General features: G+C 53.3%; 8 protein-coding genes across 8 annotated transcripts; 5 read left to right on the top strand and 3 right to left on the bottom strand.

The window, feature by feature from the left end:
- Positions 1-414: 414 nt before the first annotated feature.
- ISF_02221 (hypothetical protein) lies at positions 415-4,242 on the bottom strand (the record flags this gene model as incomplete). The annotated part of the gene is made up of 3 exons (XM_018845828.1): positions 415-2,327; positions 2,380-3,925; positions 3,979-4,242. 3 exons carry the CDS (start codon positions 4,240-4,242, stop codon positions 415-417), a joined length of 3,723 nt encoding a protein of 1,240 aa, XP_018706534.1.
- A 535-nt stretch (positions 4,243-4,777) lies between these two features.
- On the top strand, positions 4,778-5,164 carry ISF_02220 (50S ribosomal protein YmL27; the record flags this gene model as incomplete). The annotated part of the gene is made up of 2 exons (XM_018845827.1): positions 4,778-4,969; positions 5,042-5,164. The coding sequence occupies 2 exons, from the start codon at positions 4,778-4,780 to the stop codon at positions 5,162-5,164; spliced, it is 315 nt and encodes a 104-aa protein (XP_018706533.1).
- A 358-nt stretch (positions 5,165-5,522) lies between these two features.
- ISF_02219 (alpha/beta hydrolase fold-3) lies at positions 5,523-8,258 on the bottom strand (the record flags this gene model as incomplete). The annotated part of the gene is made up of 3 exons (XM_018845826.1): positions 5,523-6,953; positions 7,012-7,983; positions 8,187-8,258. 3 exons carry the CDS (start codon positions 8,256-8,258, stop codon positions 5,523-5,525), a joined length of 2,475 nt encoding a protein of 824 aa, XP_018706532.1.
- Positions 8,259-12,753: 4,495 nt separating this feature from the next.
- Positions 12,754-13,493, top strand: ISF_02218 (Pre-rRNA-processing protein TSR2; the record flags this gene model as incomplete). The annotated part of the gene is made up of 2 exons (XM_018845825.1): positions 12,754-12,784; positions 12,874-13,493. The coding sequence occupies 2 exons, from the start codon at positions 12,754-12,756 to the stop codon at positions 13,491-13,493; spliced, it is 651 nt and encodes a 216-aa protein (XP_018706531.1).
- Positions 13,494-13,821: 328 nt separating this feature from the next.
- ISF_02217 (BSD domain-containing protein) lies at positions 13,822-15,133 on the bottom strand (the record flags this gene model as incomplete). Its single annotated transcript, XM_018845824.1, has 3 exons — positions 13,822-14,123; positions 14,190-14,886; positions 14,948-15,133. The coding sequence occupies 3 exons, from the start codon at positions 15,131-15,133 to the stop codon at positions 13,822-13,824; spliced, it is 1,185 nt and encodes a 394-aa protein (XP_018706530.1).
- Positions 15,134-15,805: 672 nt separating this feature from the next.
- ISF_02216 (Alpha/beta hydrolase fold-3) lies at positions 15,806-16,906 on the top strand (the record flags this gene model as incomplete). The annotated part of the gene is made up of 2 exons (XM_018845823.1): positions 15,806-16,739; positions 16,794-16,906. 2 exons carry the CDS (start codon positions 15,806-15,808, stop codon positions 16,904-16,906), a joined length of 1,047 nt encoding a protein of 348 aa, XP_018706529.1.
- A 1,809-nt stretch (positions 16,907-18,715) lies between these two features.
- Positions 18,716-18,996, top strand: ISF_02215 (Grg1 protein; the record flags this gene model as incomplete). The annotated part of the gene is made up of 2 exons (XM_018845822.1): positions 18,716-18,837; positions 18,903-18,996. 2 exons carry the CDS (start codon positions 18,716-18,718, stop codon positions 18,994-18,996), a joined length of 216 nt encoding a protein of 71 aa, XP_018706528.1.
- Positions 18,997-21,253: 2,257 nt separating this feature from the next.
- On the top strand, positions 21,254-23,074 carry ISF_02214 (Transcription factor PAP1; the record flags this gene model as incomplete). The annotated part of the gene is made up of 3 exons (XM_018845821.1): positions 21,254-21,715; positions 21,770-22,791; positions 22,849-23,074. 3 exons carry the CDS (start codon positions 21,254-21,256, stop codon positions 23,072-23,074), a joined length of 1,710 nt encoding a protein of 569 aa, XP_018706527.1.
- Between the last annotated feature and the right edge of the window lie 459 nt (positions 23,075-23,533).

Here is a 23,533-nt window from a genome sequence, read left to right as displayed (position 1 = left end):
AGCTAAGATCCGACGTTGCACCGGCCCAAATCCGAAAGCAGCGACGCCATGCTAAAATTATCCGTTAACTCCGTGACGTGAATGAATACGCTTCTGCCACGGCCGCCCTGGGCCTAAATGACAATATGACGGCGTATACGCCCAACCGGCGCGCCCCACATCGGCGCCAGCCCGCCTCCGTGCCGACGACATTCTCACTCCAAGCTGTCGGTCTAATACAAGCTTACGACTCTCACTCGACGCATGGCAATTCCTGGCAATTCATGGAAATTCATGGCAATTTTACCCTGTTCCCGCTGGCATTCAAATTCTTTTTTAACCCACTGTATCTTGCAACATCATCATCATGTAAAAATCACACATGTATAGCGCCTTCCCATGCCTACCCACTCATCCCATCCCAGACCTCGTCATCTATTCCCCTCCCTTCTCCTCCGCCTCCTCCTCCGCCTCCTCCTCCGTCTCTTCATCGCCTTGCTCACCGTGCTCATCCCCCAGCAGCCCCGGCACCCACACCAGCAGACCGTCCTTATCAATCTTCATGCCCTCCGTGGGTATGATCCGCAGCACCTTCTGAAAGTACTTGTCCCGCACCACCAGCCCCGGCCGCACGTAGCCGCCCCTCTTAAATGGCAGCAGCCGGTACGTCGCCGTCCGCCGCGACATCGGCAGCATGTGCAGCGTCGTCTGCTTGGCCCCGGAGAACGCAAACTCGTCGCTCGGGTCCATCGTCAGCCCAAACGTGAGGAGATGGTTCGACGGGTTCTCGATCGTAATGTCCAGCTGCACCGTGCTCGTCTCGTCCGGCTCCCCGTGCAGCGCCGTCGCCAGCACCCGCGGTTCCGACCCCAGCACGAGGTATCGCCCGACAGGCATCATCGTCGTGTTGACCGGGCTGTCGGCCGCAGAGTCTGCTCGCTGCCACTTGATCTTGAACGCTAGATCAATCGACACCGGGCTTCGGTCTTCCAGCTGCACTTTCTGCGCCTCGATCTCGAACTGTGCTTCGTGCATCGTCTTTGGCTCCACCAGAATCCCATCTGCTTCTGTAATCTCGCTCATCTTGCGTACACTACAGCGTGCCCCGCCAATGCACTCGGTCACCTCAGCTTCCGTGTCCAAGACACGCACACTCTCCTGCGCAAATGAAGCGTAATGCGACAACAGACACCAGCGTTGGATGAGCCCGATAGGCGTCCATTGCTTCCCATCTTCCTCATTGATATCGTCCAAGCCTTCCGTATTAAAGAGGCTTGGCCACGGATCAGGGTGCAGTCTGGGGACGAGATCGTAATTTGCTTCAAACGCATTCACCAAGTTGAGCTGCACCGAGAACACTTGTATGATGGGCGTGGCCGCGTCGGTTTCCAGGTGATATGTCGCTCTCAATTGCAGATCATATGACGTTGAACCATTAATCGGGTCGATTTTGAGGCTAACTTGTCGCGAAGCCGAGCTTTCAATTTTGCCCAGGGCAATACCGCTAAGCTCAGACTCTTCGTCGGCTTGCGCTTCAGTTGCCCGTTCTTTGCCATCTGCATGAACGCGAAGTACCGGTATGAATTTACCAAACACGTGGATGTCTAGTTTCGCGGTCGCCGCCTCATCTTCGTTGTTTTGTAGCACTATATCCAGCGCGATCGTTTCGTTCGCGTAATATTGTGCCAGTTGTCGAGCAAGTTTGATGTCCAACTTTGGGGGACGTGGTTGAACGTTCAGTGTCCTAGAGTCGGCCCGAACGTAGCGAGCCTTTTTCGAGCCCGAGGTGAACCATCCAACTGGCTCATCCGTGTCTCTGAATGGTAGAGTCAGGGTCAGATCGAACGTCTTCGAGTCTATGTTCACCACAACAGATAAAGGCTCAGCGTCACCGGCCTCTCTCAGTGGAATTGCCATCTCAACAACAAGGCGCTGTCCTGCTTCCAAAGTCAGGTCGCAGTTGCCATGCACCTTTGTCGGAAGCTCCTCCTCCTCCTCCTCGGGAAATTCTTCCTCCAGTGTCACTCGCCGAATTGACACTGGGCTGCCTATCGTCTTCTCTTCCGATGGCGCATGCTCCAACATGATTGGCTTCAAGCTGCCTTCGAATTCGACTCGGACGTTTGACAGAGTAACCGGTGCCGACCCGGGCATAGCATTAGAAATTAAGGACAATTGAGCTTTGCAAAAGTCGCCTGCTCTGCTTTCCCGGTGCTGAAACACGAACGAAGTGGAAAGAAAGCCAGTCGCAGATTCGTCTGAAATAGTGACAGAGGGCTTTTCTTCCAGCTTCATACCATCAAGGGTTTTGTCGAGGTCGTAATGCCAGTAGGGGCGTTTTGTGAATTCTGGATTGTGTCAGCTGCGTTATAAATTCGTATACCCAGCACCTCAACCTACTTTTATCCAGAAGTTCCCAGTCAATAGCTACCACAAGCTCGCCTCGACCAGCTGCCACAGCAGCCCGGCGGATCAACCAACACAGTTCTTCCGAAATATCGACCCAGTTTTCGCTGCGAAACGACAGGTCTTCCCAGAGGGGCCGCAGCATTGCCAGCACATCTTGCCAGTCTTCTAGTCTCGCCATTTCGCGCGCACATTCGAGAGACAACTCAGCCGCGATGCGTAGCTGTTTTCGCCCTTGAAATTGTGTGCGAGCCGCAATCAAGCAGTCTATGATTAGTTGCGCATGGTTCACTCCGTCCCCTTCTATGGGATATTCTTTATATGGTGGCGGGCACAGGTATGTATCGTAATGTTGTGAGTCTTGTATTTTTGATTCGCTTGGGGGCGCGCGGTCCTCGTCGGGTATCATGAGAGCAAGGGTTCGTCGTGCACCGATATGCCGGGCAGCTATGCGGTACCAGTAGCCCGTATGGTGAAGGAGCTCCCATGGATGCAGTCGCTCCCCAAGAACAGCCTTTTCGGGTTGCAGGTAGAGGTTCATGGTTGACGGCGCAAGGCCGGGCAGTTCAACCCGTGCGATGAGTTGGGCCATGACCAGCGCCCAGCGCGCCTCCCATGCCTGCCATCCGTAGTTATTCGTCCCTTTTCCTCTGCGATCAACCAGGTCGCCGATGCGATCTCGGTGCATCTGCCAGCGACGCACCGCTAGACTCGGCTGGCTCATCCAGAGGTGGAGCCGCAGGCACCGTATTGAAATGATATCGGCAAGCAGGCGTGCCTCATTCCAGCGAGGACTCCAGCTCGGTATCGTGTCCATTACGTCCTGTCCTAAGAGTATCTCATATGATTGCTCAAACGACCGCATAGCCGGGTCGAACTCCTGCCTGAATTCCGAGAACACAGCACTTTTGAAGTCGTATCGGAAATTCCAGTCCGGCATTGACAGAGTCTGAGACGTGCCGGACGTTGGCGGAACTGTCGGTTGTGGAACAATGCCGCGGGATCGCTTCTTCCGTGCGTGGCGGCCAAGGTCTCTATAATATTCAATGGCGGTTCCATACAGACTAGCCAGGATGCTGTCTGCGACCTGCTTCAGATCCGCCGGCGAGTCTTGCGGGTGAATGTAGAATATCGATTTAGGATCCATAGCCGTGCCTTTTCGGATGTTTTCGAGTCGCTCTGATATTTGGTCCGTGATAGAGGGCGAGCTTCCGTCTCCTTCACGCTGCACAAAAATGACAGCCAACCGCGTCTTGTAGCCGGTCTCTTGCAAGGCCACTTTGATGCTATTGATGTCCGTCTTTAGTTGATTGTCTTGAAGCGTCGCCGCAGCCGGGTCGTTGGTCAGGCAATAGCAACAAGCAAAGACACTGGGCACGATTTCTTGGTGCTTCTGTACCCACTGCGCGTTCATCAAGCCGTCCGGGTACAGCGTCGAGGCCGGGCTGAGAGGCGAGAATGTCGAGTGCAGTATCGGATTCGGTCTTGTCGGTTCCGCACCTTCTGGGAGGGATGCGCGCCTCGGCGGCAGAGGGTAGGTCTTTGATAGTTAGCGCCCAGCGTCAACGAGCATCCGCGGCAGAGCCAACTCACGCGTCCAACGGTCTTGATGCGGAGCCGGTAGGGCTCGTCTCGCGAGACGCCCCTCCACGATTGCCCTTCGCTGTCTACATCTTCAAAATGCTGCGCCAGGAGCTCGGCCTCTTTGCTGTCCAGAGGGGGCAGGTCGGAGCGAAGCAGCACCGCTTCTTCTCGCAGGCTCGCGTCGAGCTCGACCTCGGAGGACGTCGACGTCAAGCCCGAAAAAACGAGCAGGGGTACATTGTGATCGAGGCTTCCTAGAGGGTATCCGTCCATAATGGTGCTCGCGCGCCTACATGCGCCTGGAGCTCTTCGAGAAATGCGAGGGGAACACCTGATGGCTTTACTGGAGAGCCCGCCAGTTAGCTCATGCCCCTCGTCAACTTGGTGGGTTGGTACAAGTGGGAGTTACCTTGCGCAGGGCCATTCTACGTAACAGGCACCAAAACTCGAATGATGTCGTGTTTGCGAGAGATCTCAGGCTTAGTCAAGCAATAGTCGCCCGAAACCATATTAAAGTTATTATTCAGAGAGTAGGTATACATGTGGTCTTGGCAGCAAACGTCTTGTAGCACAGCCGTACTAATTAGCATAGCTCCGCCAGCGCAATGATACAGTGTGGGTCAGTTCCCCAAGTCGCCTTCGGAGCCGGAACAACGCCAGCCGCCGGGACTTCTCTACACTAGGAAATTTCAAGATGCGCTCTACCACCGACCATCGTAACTCCCACGATCGCATCCCCAGAGTACAACACCGCGCCCGCGGCCCCAAAAGCGACATCGCATAGCGCCAAAGCCAATAACCCGGCACCATGAGGCCGACACTACCCCTGCGCGTCGGGCTCTACCGTCACCTAAAGCTCACGACCAAGGATGTCAACAAGGGCTTCTACAAGGGAAACCGCACTGGCTCTATGGGTCGCCACACAAAGTTTGGAGGATACGTGATTGAGTGGAACAAAGTGCGCACATATGCTGTGCCGCAGAACTTGAAAGACTTCAAGGTAGGAGGAAAACCCGACGCTGCCGCTCGGGGAGATGATCACATCCGCTAACGGGGAATCATTTTGGTGTAGCTTACGCCGTTTGTGAGTCGACAAGTCTACGCCGAGTCTGGCGATTACAAGGGTCTGGCGAAGGGCGCGTCCGACCCGCACTTCTACGTCGAGCAATGGAAACGGTACAACGGCGTGGACTAAAGGGCCGAGTCGCTCCGGGACGCTTCGATCCACAACTGACCGACACGTCTCTCCCATATATAGAAGAGGGCACTTCAAAGGAAGGAAGAACACAAGAGCTGGTGCAGTGTGCGGGAACTGCGACAGGTCTGTATATACCCCCCAAATGTACACTACCATGTATCAAACTGTACCAAGAATTGGACAATACAAGTTCTATGAATTCAAATATCTTATAACGACAAGTCAAATGCACGCACTCTTCTGATGCTATTGTGCAGCTGGTGGTATTGTAGGAAAATGCGCAGGCGACAAACGAAATGAACAAAATAACATTCACCTTCCATATCTCGGGCAATAGTCTCGACGTCTTACAAGCTTATGCCGCAGTGCCATTTTCCACGGACAGCGCTGGTGACTTGCTTGTCGCAGTCTCTGGCTTCAGGGCATCTCCGTCGCCTTCACCAGTCCCATATGCTAGAATGGCAAGCTGCCTGTTCGCCTCCTTGCCAGGGCTGGCATGTGATGTGAGCGTGACCATGCTCGCCGTATCAGCCTCCTTGTTCAGGCTGAAAGGAAGCGCCAGGCCCTTGATGAATGGGCGCTTTCCAGCCACGCCGGTTTCCGGTACATAGTCTGGGCTCAGCAGGCCAGGGTGCGATGCCTCCTGTTCCTGTCTCTGGTGCAGCAGCTGAGCAACGGGCGTGTCTTCATCGACAGCGCCATCCTGCGTCTGATGCTCGTCCACAACGGTCCTGCGGCGTGAGCGGCTGCGACTTGTCACATCGCCGGGGCTCTGTGCTGGAGTCTGCAGCTCGCCATTTTTCTCCCTGTGAGAGATGCGACCTCCAGCGTCTTCCTTGACCACCTCAGCTTCCGGCTCCTCGTCTGCTTGCTGCTCGCGCTCAATCGTTTCCTCGTCGTGCTTGGAACCCCAGAGAGACCAGAGGGATAGACCAAAGCTTCTCTTCTTCTTGGTCTCTACCATGTGAGACTCGAGTTTGCGTCTGCCTGCCAGCGCCGCAGGTGGCGGAAGCTCGCCCGGTCCAAAGTCTTGAAAGCCAGTGGCAAGATCGCTTACCAATTGCTTATGAACCTTTGCTTTGGCGCCCGCGTACCGAGTGTCATATTCGCGACGAGTAGCAAGCCACTTCTTCGCTGTTCCTGCCTTGAATACTCCAACCTCGGCCGGATCCATAGTACAAGCCTCTAATTCTTCCTCTGGCGCAAGGGGAAGCGTTACACCATGACGAGTAACACGTTGTCGAATCATGTGGTTTTTGAACGGTGGAAGAGGATCTCCAGCTTTACCGACTTGGCCAGATGCAGTTGTCGCAGTCTTCTCTTCTTCGTTGCGATTGTCTTGTTCCTTTCCGGCAATATCACCCGTCTGCGCGTCTGAACCTGAAGACGAGATTACTGAGATTCTATCGTCGTCCATGATTTCGATTCCACGGTGCTGGGCTCTTGCTAGCAGCCATGCACCGAACTGCGCGATAGACCGGTACATGAACTTTGCCGGTTTGGTGAAGCTCAATGTAGGCGCAACGTGACATAGGTCCTCCCAGACCTGCAGCTGGACATCCGTGGGCTTGAATTTAGCGAGCTGCTCTTTCTCTCTGGCTGATAGCCCCTCCATTTGTGGTGCGTGTTTCTGCGGGTTGGCGGCCTTATGGGCTAGATAGATTTGCTCGTCGCGCAAGATCTCGCCTCCACCAACCATGACAAGCAACGGCGGAAGCCCACCGAGCGTGGCTTGTAGCACAGGGCTGACAAGAGGGTGGGTGAGAAGGGCATTGGTGGTGTAAAGCTAGTCGTCATCAGGATCAGTGCCAATATTGAGCAACATATGAGATACTTTAACGGACCTGGATTTGATCTTTGATCGTCACGGGTTTTCCATCAATGTCGAGGGTGATGTACTGTCGTTCATCGGGTTTGTGCTCAAACTCCAGCGTAGCTGCAGCTTTGGCATCCCTGGACTCAGTTGCTCCAGTCCGTACTCGTTTCATTTGCTGCGCGTCCCGCTTAATATCCGTGATATCGTCGTCATTCGGGGGAGGCCATGCCTTGGAAGGTCTGTGATGAAATCCATTCGCGGGAATATAGTCCATCGGCGCGTCGCCGGCGATACTCTTGAAAGAATGGGTCAGGTCTACCCAAGGGCTGATGAGTATGGCGCCGGCCGGCAGCGGCAGATCTTGGTTGCGCAGAATCAGCAAGAGAGCCAGGGCCATGCCACCACCAGCAGAGTCACCGGCCAAGATGATGGTGCTGGGATCCTGGGAGGACAGCAGGTGCAGGTAGGCCGCGAGGCAGTCTTGCAGGCCGCAGGGGAAGGGAAACTGCGGCGCGAGTCGATACCTCGGGGCGAGCACGCGGGCCTTGAGCTTGCGCGCATGGCGCTGCATCTGGTAGCGGTGCTCGTCGACGCTGCCAAAGTAGTAGCCGCCGCCGTGGAAGTATAGAATGACGCGGTGGCCCGGGTCGCCCGTCCTCTTCCTCTCGTTGGCGTGGCCGCGCATCTCAATCCACTCGGCCTCGAGGGGTTTCTTGGGCCTGCGCCATTGCCACCACTGGCTGCCGCCGACCAAGGCGCGGCCGTCCTCGCCAAGCTCCTCGTTGATCAGCTCGGCGGAGCGCGACAGGTGCTGCTCCGGTATTTTGATGTTCTCGAGCTTCACCCACTGCGGAGAGGGCACCCATTGGCTAGTGAACGCCTGCAAGTCTTCAACGGTGTGGTGAGCCGCATGCTGGAGGAATGCGCGGACCAAACGGAGCCCCTCGTCATAGGACAGGTGCGCGGTGGGCTTCTCCCGTAGAGGTTCCCTGTTGAGATACTGCAATGAGATCGGCAGTTAGTTTGGGCACAGTCACAATCTCCAGAAAAAATAATTGATTTGACAGCCATTGCTGCAAGATGAACCCGCACCCGCACGGCTGTGCAGTTCCAGAGTCGGGGCGCAGCACACAATGCTCGCTCCTACTAGGCGTCGAGCTTCTCCTGACCACCCTAACCAACGTCTTGCAAACACAAACTCACATGTGAAAACAGTGTCGCCACGACCGTGGGTGTCACGGCGAACGAGACTGAGGTCGTACTGAGCTTTGTCATTGTTTGTTTTTTTCGTGCTCAGGAGTTAGAGAAGAAGGCAAGGGCAGAGCGTGATGCAATCGACGCGAGACTTATTATGGCGGTGGTTAGCGTAGCCGGGGCGTTCAGACATGAATCTATAGCGCCTTCTGGGGGTCAATCGCTGTTGGTGGCTGGCGACGATCGGGAAAATCGCTATGATGTCATGTCTACTTTCACACCCTGACCCGGAAGGGAAAGCCGGCACGAGCACAAGCTGTACCCGCATTACAAGCCGGAAGGGAGAGAACAATTCAGTTTGGGATAATTAGAAAATGAATTCCCCTGGTATTTATTGTAAAGCCCGGACTGGTAGTCTTAGAGCTCCTTGCCTTGCCCTGCTGCTCCACTCTACCCAGGTTCTTACATACGTTCTTAGATCTTCAGAGCTTCCTTGTCGCCACCTCTTGTAGTCCGTTTAGCATAGCTTTCTGGGCTCTCATATGTGCCGAATAGTCTATCCCAGAATGAAATCAGCTGTCCAAAGTTGCTGTTGAACCCATGATGGTGGACAGTGTGCCAATGGAAACCGCTGTCATCTGTCAAGTTGATTAGCCAAAATTTCTTGGGGTTACTTCCCTTGAAAACTCACGATCAAAAAACGTTGCCGCGTTTGAGTACACCAATATTGACATCTGAGCAAGCTTTGACATGGGGAACAAGAAGCCGTACATGTATACAGGCAAACTCAGAATCCAGGCCTCCACCGGGTGAAAGGCATAAGCCGAAAACGGTGTGGGAATCATATACCTATTTCAGAGACAAATCATTCATATGACTGTTCGAATAAACACGTCCTCTGCCCGCCATAAGACATACCAGTGATGCTGCCGGTGGAACCAGCGAAAGAGCAAGCGATGGTGCATCAAGCGATGCAGAAAATAAATTCCGCCATCCATCAATAAAACCGCAAGAGGGAATTGTGCAATCTCGTACCAAATTGGGACGCCTCCTGCGCCAAACGAGTACAGTTTTGCGTATCCTCGAACTTGGGCCGCAAATATCGGTGCCGTCAAGAGGTTTGCTAGGAGCAGGGTTTGAAGTGAATCGGTAATTTCACCACGAATCTGGTTGGGTCGATACTTTGGGTGGCGTTTCAACTTGAAATCAAACATGACATAATAACAAATTGTACCGAAAATCAGATATGTCAACGTGGAAATACTCCTAATCGCCAGGTTAGCTTCCCGCGCTGCCTGCTACAGGGTATTTACGTACCACAGGCCGAGGAACAGACTCAGCATTTGCCTGCACGTATGATCCCGCTGCCATGTTTCTGCATCACAGAGTATGGAAGAGATTCTCCATTTCATCTCGTTGGAAACGGGCCATTGCGGTGAGGTTGATTCGAATCTCTTGCCAGTTCTGCTCTCGAGCGACCCTCGGCAGAGATGGACGCCGACCTGTCCCTGCAAAGCGTTGTACACCTGATCCAACACCAAGTCGTCCAAAATCTGCAGAAATGTATCCATGGCTGTGTGAAAGGTAACTCTAGTTTTTGGACGCGTGTAGCTTCTGGGAACAGCACGCTGGCAAGCAGACACCAGATCCGCTTCGATATTGCGAAGACCACATGGCCTTTATATCGACGGTCGAAAGCCGCCGTGTTCTACCATGTCTCAATATTTGAGTGATGGTTGGAGCCATTGCCTTTCACGACCCATCTGCCTGCGTCATGCCGCTATGCTGATGCATCGTCACATTTTTCATCGGCGCGATCCTGCAGTCGACAGAATCCACCATCACCCACTTGCAAACCTGCATGCGGCCACCCTGAGTAATCTGCGGCAGATGATGACCGCCGAGAGGTCTGGAAGCCGCGATATTTTGGGAGCAATGCAGAATGGCATCAGATTCCAGGTAGTAAAACGCATCACCAATTGCTCGATTGCCGAGACATCTGGACAAGACAGAAGCTGAAAGGTGACGCGTGTTTCGCTTGACGTTACAAATCGTTCACCGAGCTGAGCTTCGAGAACAAGACAGTTCGAGCTGCGAGATATATAAAATAGTGGCTGGAAAGATTGCATAATGGCCTTGGGTAGGCACTACTGCAGAATATCGCAGATGCCATCCCGATGCATGTGCGTCAAAGCCTCAGCCCTAGCCTAGTTTTTCTTCAATAATTCACTTCCTTGTTTCGCATGTTATTTTGTCCGATGTTTGTGTGGCTTTACCGGTTCTAGTACGACTACTTAGATTCATCGCTTGCCGTGGCAGCCGAGTCGCTCTGATAAGAAACGCTTTTTGCTGCTGCCGCGGGAGGCGAAGCTGGACCGGACATTCCGACCAACATCAGGGCTTGATGAAGGCTATGAGGGTAAGCCTTCGAGCTTGCCACTCATTCATACCTGGGCTTTGTCTACTTGGCCGTGGGGCTTGATCCCCGTACCTCTACTTGGCGCTTCGTCGTGAGAATCAAGATGGGCAATTCATGTTTCGGTGTTTATTTTTTTCTCCAATCCAGTCACTCGAGTATTGCACATGCCCCCCTACAATCATCCAGTTCCTCAGTTTCTGCACATCCCGGCAAGTCTGGAAGGGGTGATGTGCAGGCACCAAACTTAACCTTCTTATTAAAACCACCACATACGTGGGTAGTTCCGTACACGTGGATTTGTGACTCGCCCTCTCTGCCCAGGGATGACCTGTACGAACGCGAATGCGGTGGAAGGTGATGGACTCTCGCATTCATGAGTATTCGATACTGTGAAGACCACGCACAAGGCGGCATCCTTTACTCACGAGCTGACAACTGACGGTCTGGTCCTTCGACATCTGGCGCCACCATTCTTCCCATTCAGGTGGTAAATTTTCGACAAACCGATCATTTGATCAACGAGAACATCGTCCCCTCTAAAGTAAAAGAACGGGTAGGAGGCGAAGAGCATCGAACAAAATCAAGGGATTGTCAGTACAATAATGTAGTCTGGGCATTCATGGATATTTACAACACAGTCGACTCGCCAAAGGTCAATTTCGTGACTGAACTTGTTCGCAAAAAAAAGTCTCTGGAACTCGCAGTTCGCTAGGCTGTGCCAAAGCGCTGGGGACGGAATCGAATTGCAATGACCCTCCTAAATCGGCAAAGCGAATGTCCCCCTCGTCTTCGTCAATCCAAGTCTCCCATTCCATCTTCCGCGCCAACTGCTTCGGTAATCCTTGGCTCAGTGGAGTGCCATCCGCATTCAACAAAGAAGCTGTTTCGGGCTCGCCAAGAATTTTAAAGAGTTCGTCCTTCGATAAAGAAGTCACATGAGACGTTGTGAAGACAACGTCAGATACGCTTATGCCCATCAAACCGTGGTAGTTTTCGTTCGGATGCACTTTCAAGTAGGCTCTTACCTCCTTGGGCGAATCCAGCCTCATGAAGACTTGCAGTGGCTTGCAATATCTGTCTGGTCAGCCGCAGGATGTCTTCCGGCTCGAGCTTTTCTCGGCGGTAGTCTTCGACAATTGTGTATAGCGATGGACCAAAAACTCAGTCACAATGCATAAATGAGAACCACTAGGTCCCTCATGAATGAAATCATCATGAAGATGCACGGTATATGTGTTTTCTCGCGGCGATTGAAGCGTCAATATTTCTCGTCGGCAAATACTTCTCCTGGCCTGGCATATTTTCAGTGTTGCCCATTTCTCGTCCCTAATAAGCTGTTTAGTAAATAATCACAGCAATGCTGTACACAAAGGTTTGACGCACTGTGTGTCCCTAGCCAGCCAGACCATCGAGAAGCCTCCCCATCCTAGTTTGTGCAAAACCTCATATCGACCGTCCTTAAATTTGTCGCCCAAACAAACGGGATGAAAGCCACCGGAACGGTACGACAGTAACTTTTCTTGATCATGTAGCAGATTGGAGGAGGGTGCGTTATGACTTTGTCCACGATCTGCTGAAGTGGCAGTAGTAAGAATACGACGGCAGACGTGTTGGGCCAAACACGAGGCGGACTGGCCTGCTTTTGTGTGACGTGTGACGTGTCCAACATGTCTGTTAATGGCACATTTTTCCTCTTTATATCAATAGCACTATTTTGATACTATCAGGTAACCGAAGTGGATTGGCTTAGCAGCGAAGTCCAGGCGGGTTATTGTCCACCTCAGATATGACCAGGCTTCGCAGGTAGTTAGGCATGCTACATAGTTAGCTCTAAACAAGCTAACTTTGGCTAAGAGACAAAACGCAGCGACTGGTGGGTTAGAATGGAGTATCTCGGTCATTCTGAGAATATTTATCAATTTTAAAACCAAGGAGAACTTCCATTGATTTGACTTGGAAGATGTAAGCTGGTCGCCGCTTCAAACCATTGCCGCAAAACCACCCCACCAATTAGTACCATTCCGCCCCTCCACCACCCCGCCAAAATGTGTGTGGGAAACAAAAATTTTATGATGGTGACAGTTATCTCTCTGCAATCGCTTTAAGACTCGTCAGATCAAGACCACGACGCAAACTTCGCAGCTGACGGTCAGAATCATGTCTTCGACTTCACAACTTCCCCCGGCTTGTACGTAATCTATCTGCTACCTCCCCGTTCTCGCCTTCCCCGACCTTTAAACGGCCTCGCTAACACGCCCTCTCTTCACCTTTCTCTAGCCACTCGCCAACACAACTTTGAGCAGGCCGTCGCCTACGCGCTACACCTCTGGCCCGCGCTCACGCTCTCCGTCGCCAACGGCTGGGGCGGCCCCGAGTCCGCCGAGAAGCGCGACTGGTTCGCCGGCGCCATCGTCGAGCTCTTCCCCGAATTCACCGACACCCCCGCGCCGACCACATCCACCACCACCACCACGCAGACGAGGACGACGACCGCCGCGGACGAGGCCGACACGGAAGACGTCGAGACGGTGCTGCTGCAGGTGATGGTGGACGAGTTCGAGGTCAACGTCGACGACGACTCGGCGCTCGAGGTGGCGCAGCAGATCGTCCGCGCGCGCGCGCAGTGCGCCGCCGGCATGTTCGACGAGACCAACGCGCTGGCGGAGCGCTTTGCGCGGCTGAAGGGCGGCGACAGGGCGGCGGTAGGGCAGATGTTCAAGCAAGGCGAGGACCCGAACCAGGACACGGACGACGAGCCGGACGATGATAGCGATGACGAGGACGAGGACGGCGACGTGGACATGGGGGAGGCGTCTGCGCCGGCGGCGGCCCCTAAGCAAAAGGCCGAGCCGCAGGTTGACGAAGACGGCTTCACCATGGTGACGAAGAAGAGGTAGAATGAGGCGGGGTAGCGGTGGTGTCAGTCTTTGCGTGCTTCCATAGGGACGGCGGCTGGAAGAGGGGGAAAAAGCTTCATTGATGACTGGAGACGGAATTTGTTGCCAGTAGACCGGTCTCCCAGTATTGATACCCAATGCTAGATACATGATTACGGTTATCGATTAAGACAAAAAAGAGAAAGAGGAATAGACACTGTTCCAGGTCGACAAAGACACCCAAAACGCCCGCAAATCGGTATCCCAGAACGCAAAACACTTATCAAGAAAAGCAAGAAAAGAGGCCGCCCATACGGCCAGGGTCAGCAGCGGGGCGCAGCAGCTCCTTTTACTCCCAATCGTCATCGCTGTCATCGTCCTTCTTCGCCTCCTTAGGGCTGCTCGCCGCTTGGCTCGGCAGGCCGGAGGTACCTCCAACCACGTCGTAGCTCGCCTCGCTGTCGGCCTGAGACTTCTCATCGTTAGACTTGCGAGTAACCTCGCCGGGCTTGAGCAGGCCATCCTTCTTGGGGTTGATGGTGGTGGACGACTCGACCGAAGCGGGTTTCTTGGGCGCCGCGGCGCTGGCGCCAGCGCCCTCGTCGTCAGATTCGTCATCATCCCAGCCAACCTCGTCCTCGGCGGCGGCGGCTACCGAACACAGTTAGCATAAGTGGGTAGAAAAGCGCGTTCCTGCGCATTAAAGAGTCACTGTACCTTTGAGGAGCTCCTTGCGACGAGACTCGGCATCCTCGATGCCCCGGCGAAGGAAGTAGTAGCGCTTCCAGAAATCGGCGTAGGTAATTTGATCAGGCACCAACTTCTCCATCGTTTCGCGTAGCTCAGGGTACTTTTCCAGGTCCGCAGCTATGTCTGCCGTCTTCTTCTCAACGTCAAACTCGGACGTAAACTTGTTGTATTCCTCGCCCTCAGGGTCCTTGGCGAAGCTGGAGGTAGAGGTATGGATGACATGGAGCTGGGCGTCGAAGCGGGACGTGTGGATTACGCGCTTGCCAGAGGCGTCCTTGCTCTCAAAGAGCAGGGTGCTCCCTTCAGCCCCGTCGGCGGGCGGTGCCACTTGGATGGCGTCTCGGAAGAAATCGCGGACGTTGCTGCCGAATCGAAGCAGCGCCTCGTCAGCCGCATCTTCTGCGCGTTGGAGATCTTGGAGACGCTTGGCGGCCTCTGTTCGTAGTCGTGAGAGATAGGTCTCGGAATCGGCGGCCGAGCCGGATGCGGTCGGGGTCCCCTCCTCGCCGGCAGCCGCAGATCTGGCTGCCTGATCGCCGCTGGCGTTTATCGACATGCCGCGGGTTCGGCTTATGATTGTTTCGCGAAGATCGGCAAAGCCCTTGCTGGCGTCTTCGCTCACCTCGGCCAGCTCCTTGGAGGCCTGGTTGTAGACGGACTCCCCCTAAGTCAGTCAGCACGCCGTTCCATCGTGGATGCGCCGGGTGTTGTCGGGTGTCTCGTACCTGCTTCACCATGTTGCCAAAGAAACCACCAATCTTGGCGCCCCAGGGGCTGGAAGAGAATGCCTTGTAGGCATCTTGGATCTCTTCGTTGAGGGAGGATTGAGGCTGCTCCGAGCCCTGCTCTGCCGGTTTAGGCGTATCTCGGCGGAAAGCCTCCTCTTGAATGTGGTCGTACGCCAGATCCATGCTTGCCTATTCGGTTACCAGATCGTGTTCCTCAAAGTATGCGATGGAAGCTGGAAGTGCTGAGATGCGGACAGTGATACAGAGCGCTGAGCTAACTACCAAATGCAGCCAGTTAGCTCATGGTGGGGTTTCGAGGCACGATCAAGCACAGACCACCGCCCACCGCCCATCGTGCACGTGATGATTGCGTATTGGCCTGGCTTCAGACTTGATTCCTTTTGCATGAAATTTTTCATCAATTTGCGACACATGAGTTGCTGAACTGCTTGTCTGTAGCGCTCTCCCAGAGTCGCTTTTACCGGACAATGTGACACAAAAGCTGTGGCAAGTAGGGGGGTAACCACATCTTCAGATGATGACCGCCCTACAAACGGGGCAGCGATTATACTCACGATGACATCAACATTTGGGGGTTGGCATGAAATATAAAATATATCAATACGGGCGGGATGTTTCTCGTAGAGTAATGCAAACGTGGCCTGGTCCGTCGCTGTGGTTGCCCTGTCGGAGCCGTCCGGGTACAACTAGGCTCAGCCGCACCGCCAGGATGCCTCGCATCTCAGTCCGCCGCTATAACATGCCAGGAGTCATCAGTGCAAACGCCGTTGTTTGCAGAAATCTCCTGATTTTCTTCTCCTCACCACAATGTCCAACCGAGTTAATCATCGCTAAATGACATACAACTTATTTAACGGACTCCGAATTCTTTTTCGGCCGCTGCTGGTCGGGCTCTTCAACACCCGCATCTCCTGGGGCATAAGATGGCGCATGTTGGCCCTTCAGCAGTTTGTCTTTCTGACCTATTCAATCCCAGTGGCGCCGTATCTGTTTTCGCGCCCGTTCATCACTGAATACCTACCAGTTTTCACCAAGCGATCCGTCCGTACGCTCGTGTTCAAAGGCAAGGGCAAAGGGTCTGGCCGTAAGCTGCGTCCGTTGCATGTCGACATCCACGGAGGCGCCTTTATCGGTGGCCTAGCGGAGCAAGATGCGCGCATGTGCGAGATGTGGGCGAACGAGACTGGCGCAATCGTTCTCAGCATCACGCATCGTTTTGCCCCCGAGCACGTCTTTCCTACCGCCATCGATGACATTGATGCTACGGTGCAGTGGATAAAAGACAATGCAGAGAGCCGATGGGGAGCAGATCCTACACTCTTGACAATATCTGGCTCGTCTGCTGGAGGAAACATGGCTGTGGCATCGACGCAGCAACCAAGCTGTCATGGGCCCTCACCCACAGCGTACAAGGGCATCATCACGGCATACGGCGTTTATGAGCTGAGACTTTCGCCGTGGCAAAAGCCTGTTCCTGAAAAGATGCCAAAGAGCGATCCGACTGCTTTTCTTCAGCCGCTCTTTGATTCATACTGCGCGCCCGCCCGGGCCAAGCACATGGATGACCCACGTCTGAGCCCCATTCTAGCGGAGAGGGAAACGCTGCCAAACCGCATCCTGATGGTAATTGCGGAGATTGATATACTCCTCGAGGAGCAGACGCAGTTTGCGAAGCGCATCAATGAAGAAGATGAACGCGCTGGTTGGGTAGGCAAACCTCGCGTTGAAACCATGTTTGCGCCGGAAGGCTTCCACGGCTGGCTAGAGTGTAAGTTGTTTCCGCTCACAATCCTGCTCACTTGCTAAAGGTCCTATCATACAGTGCCGGATTCTATCATTAAGAAGGAGCTGAAGGAGGCGTACTGGGCCCGATGCGTCGAATTTCTCCGTGAGATCCATCAGTCTGAAGGCTGGAGATGGGAGAAGGATGGCTAAAGGAGCAGTTCTCCTATCAGTTTTGTATGAATGCGATGTTGCTGTTGGTGCCATTGGATTCTCCAACGTGTTTGTTAGTGTCAAAATAGTTCGATTTCAACATGCACACCACTCTCATCAAGGGGATCGCTTTCTACGTCATTGATCTTCAATGTCTGCAGGGTATCACATGTAGCACCGACCAACGTCACTGGTAGGATTGTGTGGAGCTACAATGTAAATGGCAGTCCCTAAAATTAAACAAAAGAAGACGGATAGCCAATTGTAGAAGTCGATGCTGAAGGATGCTGAAACATGTTCCTAGTTATATGATTGAAAAGCGGGAAAGTTGCAAGTTGCAAGATTGTACTTCAAGGCTGGTCGGTGGGTAAAAGTGATGATGGTGAGCCTTACGCAATTGTACGACGAGTCGTTACAACGAGAAAGTATACAAACTGGGCCTCGCAAGGCTTCAAACGTGATGTTGCGACGCATGCGGCTTTATGCAATAAAGGCGAGGAAGCATAGCATTCCGATTGGTGATGCAAAATGCGCATGCTGTACAGCCGCAGATTGCCGTCAGCCAAGGTTGTAACCAGTAATTAGCCTATGCCTAGGCAGGCAAAAACCAAGGAACTCTTAACGTCTATTGAAAGCCACATCATGTTTTACACAGCCGTGTGGGTAATTCCGGAAAAATCTATGGAATTCTCTCGCTTTCCATTTATTCCATAAGTTGATGCAAGGTGAAGAAGCAAGGTCCAGTTAGGGGTCGAGACCGGTCTACGGTTGGATCCCAGAGCACTAGCCACAGTCATTGCAAGTAAGTCGTGGCTGTAAAACCGGTTTTCTGCCGTGTTCGGGGGTTCCATGGTTCCCTCGTAAATGGGTTCGTGTGGCTCGGGCGGGACCCTGTGGCTCAATCGGCCAAAATGATGATGCGGAGGCGCACTGCTTGATTCTCGCGATCGCCGATTTGGCTGTGAGAACGTAAACTGGCAATGGCGGCACTTTGACGCATGACTCCGCTAGAGTGTCTTCAGTGACGGGTCCGCCCTCTGTGAGAGCACTAGATCAGCTGTAGCGGAATGGGTGCAGCGCGCTAGCTAAGTGGATGGAAGTACACATACGAAGGAGGGGAGAACGTGCAGGAAAAAATAAGGGACATAATAAACTATGACCTTTGATGAGCAACTTCAGACCTGAATATCAATGGCGGTTGGCGGTTGTTGGGTCGGTAATGGTCGTTGGCGGGCCATCATGCATCGTGGCTGGTGCCACAGTGACAGAGTCATGTCGTCATTGTGGATGGAGTTGGTGTGGCTGGCCGGAAGCAACCGCCGGCAACAAGCCACCTGTTTAGCGCGAGACACTTCGCCCGCCACAACTTGGAGGGGTTATTGAACCGACCACACCGCGGGGCATACATTGACTGTGACGTAGTTTTCCTCTTGTTGATACGCATTTACTTTCTCTCCACTGGCAACCCCTGTCCCGCATCACTCGAGACAGGCACGGAGCCGTAAATAGGAGCTTGCGCAAGCCACACCAACTCGCACTGATCTGGCTAGCTTCAGCCTCCCAACACATGAATGAACGGGAAAGAGGGGTGTAGCATGTGAGGCGGGGGTTGCTTGTCCGCTCTCTCCCTTAATCGTGTAATTGTATTCGTAATAGACACGGACGACCGAGTTGCGTAGCCGAAAAGTCTATATAATCCCATCCTCCCCCCTCCATCTCGACAGACTTTCTCTTCCTCCTCATCACACACAAACACTTTCTACAATCACTTACTCAACTTCCACATTACCAACACTCACAATCTTCACAATGGAGACTGCCAAGCAAGCCGCCAACTACGTCTCTGAGACCGTCCAGGGTGCTCTCTCTGGTGCCTCCAAGGAGACCAACAAGGAGGTTGCCAAGGACAACAACGCCAACGTTGGCACCCGGTATGCGAATCCTTTTGTGCCATCCTCGCGCTTCCATGACTGGTTTGCTAACTATCTTCTAACAGTCTCGGTGCTGCCAAGGATGCTCTTGGTGACAAGATCGACGAGAGCGGCCACAACGCCAAGGCTGACGCCCACAAGGAGCTCGCTAAGAACTAAGAGAACTCCAATGCTCGATGATAGCTGTGCTTCTACGCCATGGCTGGATGCGAAAATACAACGTTGATGGTGGTTGTCGAATGACTTCAGAAGACCCACGACAGCAACAATAAATACCCAACATAATAATAAAGAAACAATTTTACCGAAACGGTGTTGAAATCGACTTTTGAGAATACGTGATGTTTTTGAATTCTTGCACGAGTTGCTTTTGCTGAGGGTGTTGCGGATAACACAGTGTAGCGGGTCGCCCTGGTGTAAGTGGGCTGCAACGCGACAGCCCTGACCGATTCCGTGCGCAACTTTGATGAGTGGGAGTAGAGGTGAGAAACAGCGAGAGGATAGCGAGCATCTTAAAATGTGTCATAGACAAAGAGAGTTCATTGTGATGACGAGTCTGCGAAATCAATGAGATACCGGCTAGCTGTGGCAATTGGTTGGTGGAGGAACTTCAGTCTCCTAGCTTGCTGCTGTTGGTTGGCTCACAATATAAATATATTAGGCGGTATGCATCCATCTCCCGTCGATGAGATCCGGCCATGCAGCAAGGCGCATCATAAAGGTTGTGTTTGAACCGGCCGCGCAGATGCACGCCGGTGCGGGCGCCAGCTCAGCGATTAAAGTGGATCTAGCAGCGAAATAAAGTTCAAAATGGGCTGATGAGCATGACTGGTGAAGCTGTCTGATGCAGAAAATATATTGCAGACTGTTAAATGGGCTGAGCGGCATATTTGAAGGTCCAATAGAGTTATGGGGTTGAGTACGTGGACGAGGCTGAGGCGACGAACGTTACGTATAGCAAGGCGTAGACACAATTGCTCGGCGATCGGGAATTTTATTGACGATTGCATGGCTCGGGTAAGAGGATCAGATCAAACCACAAGGCAGGCGTTCCTTACCATCAAGGTGAAGGAGTAGAGAGGGTACTGGCAGTGCGGGTCCTTGCAACAAAATTCAGTTATGAACTGTTGACTACATTTAGGTATGATCTGGTCAGCTTCTGGCGGTAGATGGCATGACAGCAAATAGGAGAATGCCTGGTATCAGTCAATCGGCTCGTCGCTACGCGCCAGATCCGACTTAGACCTCTTGTTTCTGTTTCAATAGCACATGGTGTCGCTGGCCTTGTCCAGGCCCTCCCTGGCCAGGCCCGTCACAGCCACAGTGTCAAGCTTTTTTTTTAAACGGTGCCAGGGTCCTCTAGCCTAGGCTCATGTCTGCGCCGCGCATGGCAAAAAACACGGCGAGTACCTATCCGTCCCCGCAAATCCATATGGAAGCGCAAGGTCACTCTGCTTGCAAGTCACGGGACCTGGCCTGCTGCAAAAACGACGAAGCACCAACGGCGCTGATTGGCGGGGGCTGCCAAAAAACCAAGCCTTCAAGCTCCAAGCCATCTAGACTCAGCACCAGGCCGTTCCGGGATTGGTTCCGGGGAGGCTCGAGGCCCACTCTTGCTCACGCCCTTCAACGCTTACAAATTCACTTTTTGACTGGTAAATTCCATGGGACCCACGAAGCCAGACGATTGATTCAGTGGCCGTTAGGATGCTGTGAGACGCTGTGATGCCCACTGCCTGCCTGCGCTGCGAATTGATTGATCTTCATTCTGCAACCAGCCTCCTCCCTGCTCTGTTCCTCCTCTCCTCCGCCACAATAAGGACGACATCAACAACGAAGCCTGATCCTGCACCGCCCAGCTCCGAAACTTGCCCCGGTCCAACTGCACAGTGCATCTCCTTTCTGCCCCGAGCGATCCCTGCCTTATATACTCCTTCCCATCCACCGGCTGTCAGGTCCATTTACCGGTGACTGATGCGGGTGGGTCGCGCCCATTTGATTCCTCACCCAGAAACCGCCGGAACTGCTGGCCTCTTTGCCTCTCGCATCGACACACCACACAACCCTTTTCCCGGATCGTTGAAATATCCATATCCTCGCTGCGGCCGTTCGTTGTGCCCTTAAACCCCTCGTACACTGTCATCTTTGATCCCATAATTGGGCGCCGTCAAGGCGAGAGCCTAGCTTCATCCTCCAGTGGCAAACCGCTGCACCACCGCAATTCCTATCTCTCTGCCTCTGCCACTGGCTGCCCCGCTTCACAACCATTCATCGCCACGGCGTCGCCTCCCTGATCGATCTCTCTCAGCAGCCCTAGGCCGACCGATTCTTTTCTGCCTGGCTTGATTTCAGTCCTTTTGAACCCATTATTCTTTTCGCTGTACCAAAAACTATACCCCGTTACACTCCCCCGACAATGTCTGCAAACACCAACGGCGCTTCTAGCGAGGGTTTCTTCTTAACTCCGCACCAGCAGAATCTGCTGTTTGCTGCCCTCAACGCAAACAAGCCGCAGCCATCGGCTTCTGCCGCGCCGAACCCAGTATCGCTGTCCCCCAGCTCCTTCAAGAACTCCCCTGGCAATGGCGCGGCCGTCACCGGAGGCTACCAGGATAGTCCCTTCCTCGACAACTATGAATACGAGTTTGCCGACTCCAGCTTCGACTTTTCCTTTGCGGACAATGATCAGACTACCATGATTGGCGACATGCCTTCTACATCTGACAAGTCCGACACACCGGACGATGATCTCCATGAGAAGCGAAGCTATCCTGACGAAGATGATGACGCTTTCGAGAATGACCCCAAAAGGCGAGAGGGTGGCGAAAAGGTTCCCAAGAAGCCTGGCCGCAAGCCACTAACCTCAGAACCGACTTCCGTAAGTCAAACCCACCCGTATAAGTCCGATTCTAATTGCTAACGCACAAGATAGAAACGCAAGGCGCAGAACCGTGCTGCTCAGAGAGCATTCCGTGAGAGGAAGGAAAAGCACCTCAAGGACCTCGAGACCAAGGTTGAGGAGCTAGAAAAGGCATCTGAGGTTGCTAATCATGAGAACACAAGGCTTCGAGCTCAGGTTGACCGCATGAACACTGAGCTGAAGCAGTACAAGCAAAAGATGTCCATGCTTGCCCAATCTAAGCCATCACCACAAGCGATGCCCTTTCCTAACACCACTGTCAACGGTATCAATGATGTCAACTTTCAGTTTGAGTTCCCCAAGTTTGGTGCTCTCCCTGGCCCCCCTCTTAACAAACCCCAGAGATCTGTTTCACAGCCTCTCAGCCCGCAGCATGGCACCTCGGTCTCCAGTCCTGCACTCAGCATGAGTAGCGACGTGAAATCTCCCCAGCAGTCGGCGGCGCAGTTCAAGGAGGATCTGGCCAAATTTTCCAACATTTTCTCTCCTTCGATGAGCAGCTCCGTCGCCAATGGCTCGCGCGCGAGCGTTGATTCCGCCAACTACAGCTTCCCGGGGGCCACAAGCTCACCATCCGCTTCGTCAAACTCCAATGCTGGGCCCAGCTCATCCTGCGGCACCTCCCCCGAACCATTTACACAGTCCCCCATGGGATTCAAGCCAATCGATGCACTCAGCACAATCGGTGAGGAGCAGGTATCTACGAATAGCACACAACAGGCATTTACCAACTTTGCCAATGCCGACTTTGGCACCAACAGCCTGGACTGGCTGGCGCAGCAAAACGGTGGACAGTTTGATCCTCAGCTGTTCAACAACTACAGAGAGCCCCAGCAAAATATCATGGCCAACCCATCCTTTGACGATTTCTTCAACGACGCCTTTGACGCCGACTTCCTCACACCTTTCAACACAGCCCCCAACCCCAACCTTACAAGGAAGACCAATCTCATGGCCGAGATTGATGCTCAGCAGAAGGCTGTCGAAGACGATGTCCCGGTTATCGGCAAGAATAGAAGAGCGCACGAAATTTGGTACGTTCCGCAGCACGCTTGGTTCTATTTATGCAAATTTGCTAACTATTTATGTAGGGAGAAACTACAGGAGTGTCCCAAGGCCCAGAGCGGCGATTTTGATCTCGACGGGCTGTGCAGTGAGCTCACCAAGAAAGCCAAGTGCTCCGGCAGCGGCCCCGTGGTTGGCGAGGTCGACTTCGACACCATACTCAAAAAGTACATGGGTAAGGATGTCGCCTCCGAGTGCGTCGCCGACAAGCTCGGCATCGAAGTGGCCAGGAGCAAGCCCGCCAAGAACTAGACGGTGGTCGCTGGCGAAGGCCATTCGCTATGTTTATGAGTGCACAACGCAAAAACTATCAGTTTATCAAAGGATTGTATTGTAACGGGGAGTTGGGCAGCAATGGTTATTTCTTCCATACGGCAAAATCACAAATCAAATCAGTCTTTTTATGGCGTTATATGCGGAGGCTTGCTACGACCACAGACGATGCAAGGACTGTGGTCTTCTATCGCGGCAAAAGGTCCGCCCTCGAACGAACCCGAACTCGTCCTTTGCAATCGACAGCGACAATTTGGTGTGTTTGGATGAGTGGTAAGCCCACCACTCTTTGGGACATGCTTCGCCAGCCTCTATCAATCTTACTTATACTTGGATTTTCAGAAAGAAAGGGGGAAAAGAATGAAGAGATGTGTTCAAGTGCTTTTTTTGCTGCGGTACCGCTGCGGCGTTGGGTATCTGCTTGCATTTACAAATTTT

The sequence above is a fragment of the Cordyceps fumosorosea genome (genome assembly GCF_001636725.1).
Source record: "Cordyceps fumosorosea ARSEF 2679 chromosome Unknown scaffold_4, whole genome shotgun sequence".
Taxonomy (NCBI): Eukaryota; Fungi; Ascomycota; class Sordariomycetes; order Hypocreales; family Cordycipitaceae; genus Cordyceps; species Cordyceps fumosorosea.
Note: the sequence above shows the minus strand (reverse complement) of the source record. Positions and strands in the feature narration are given on the sequence as shown.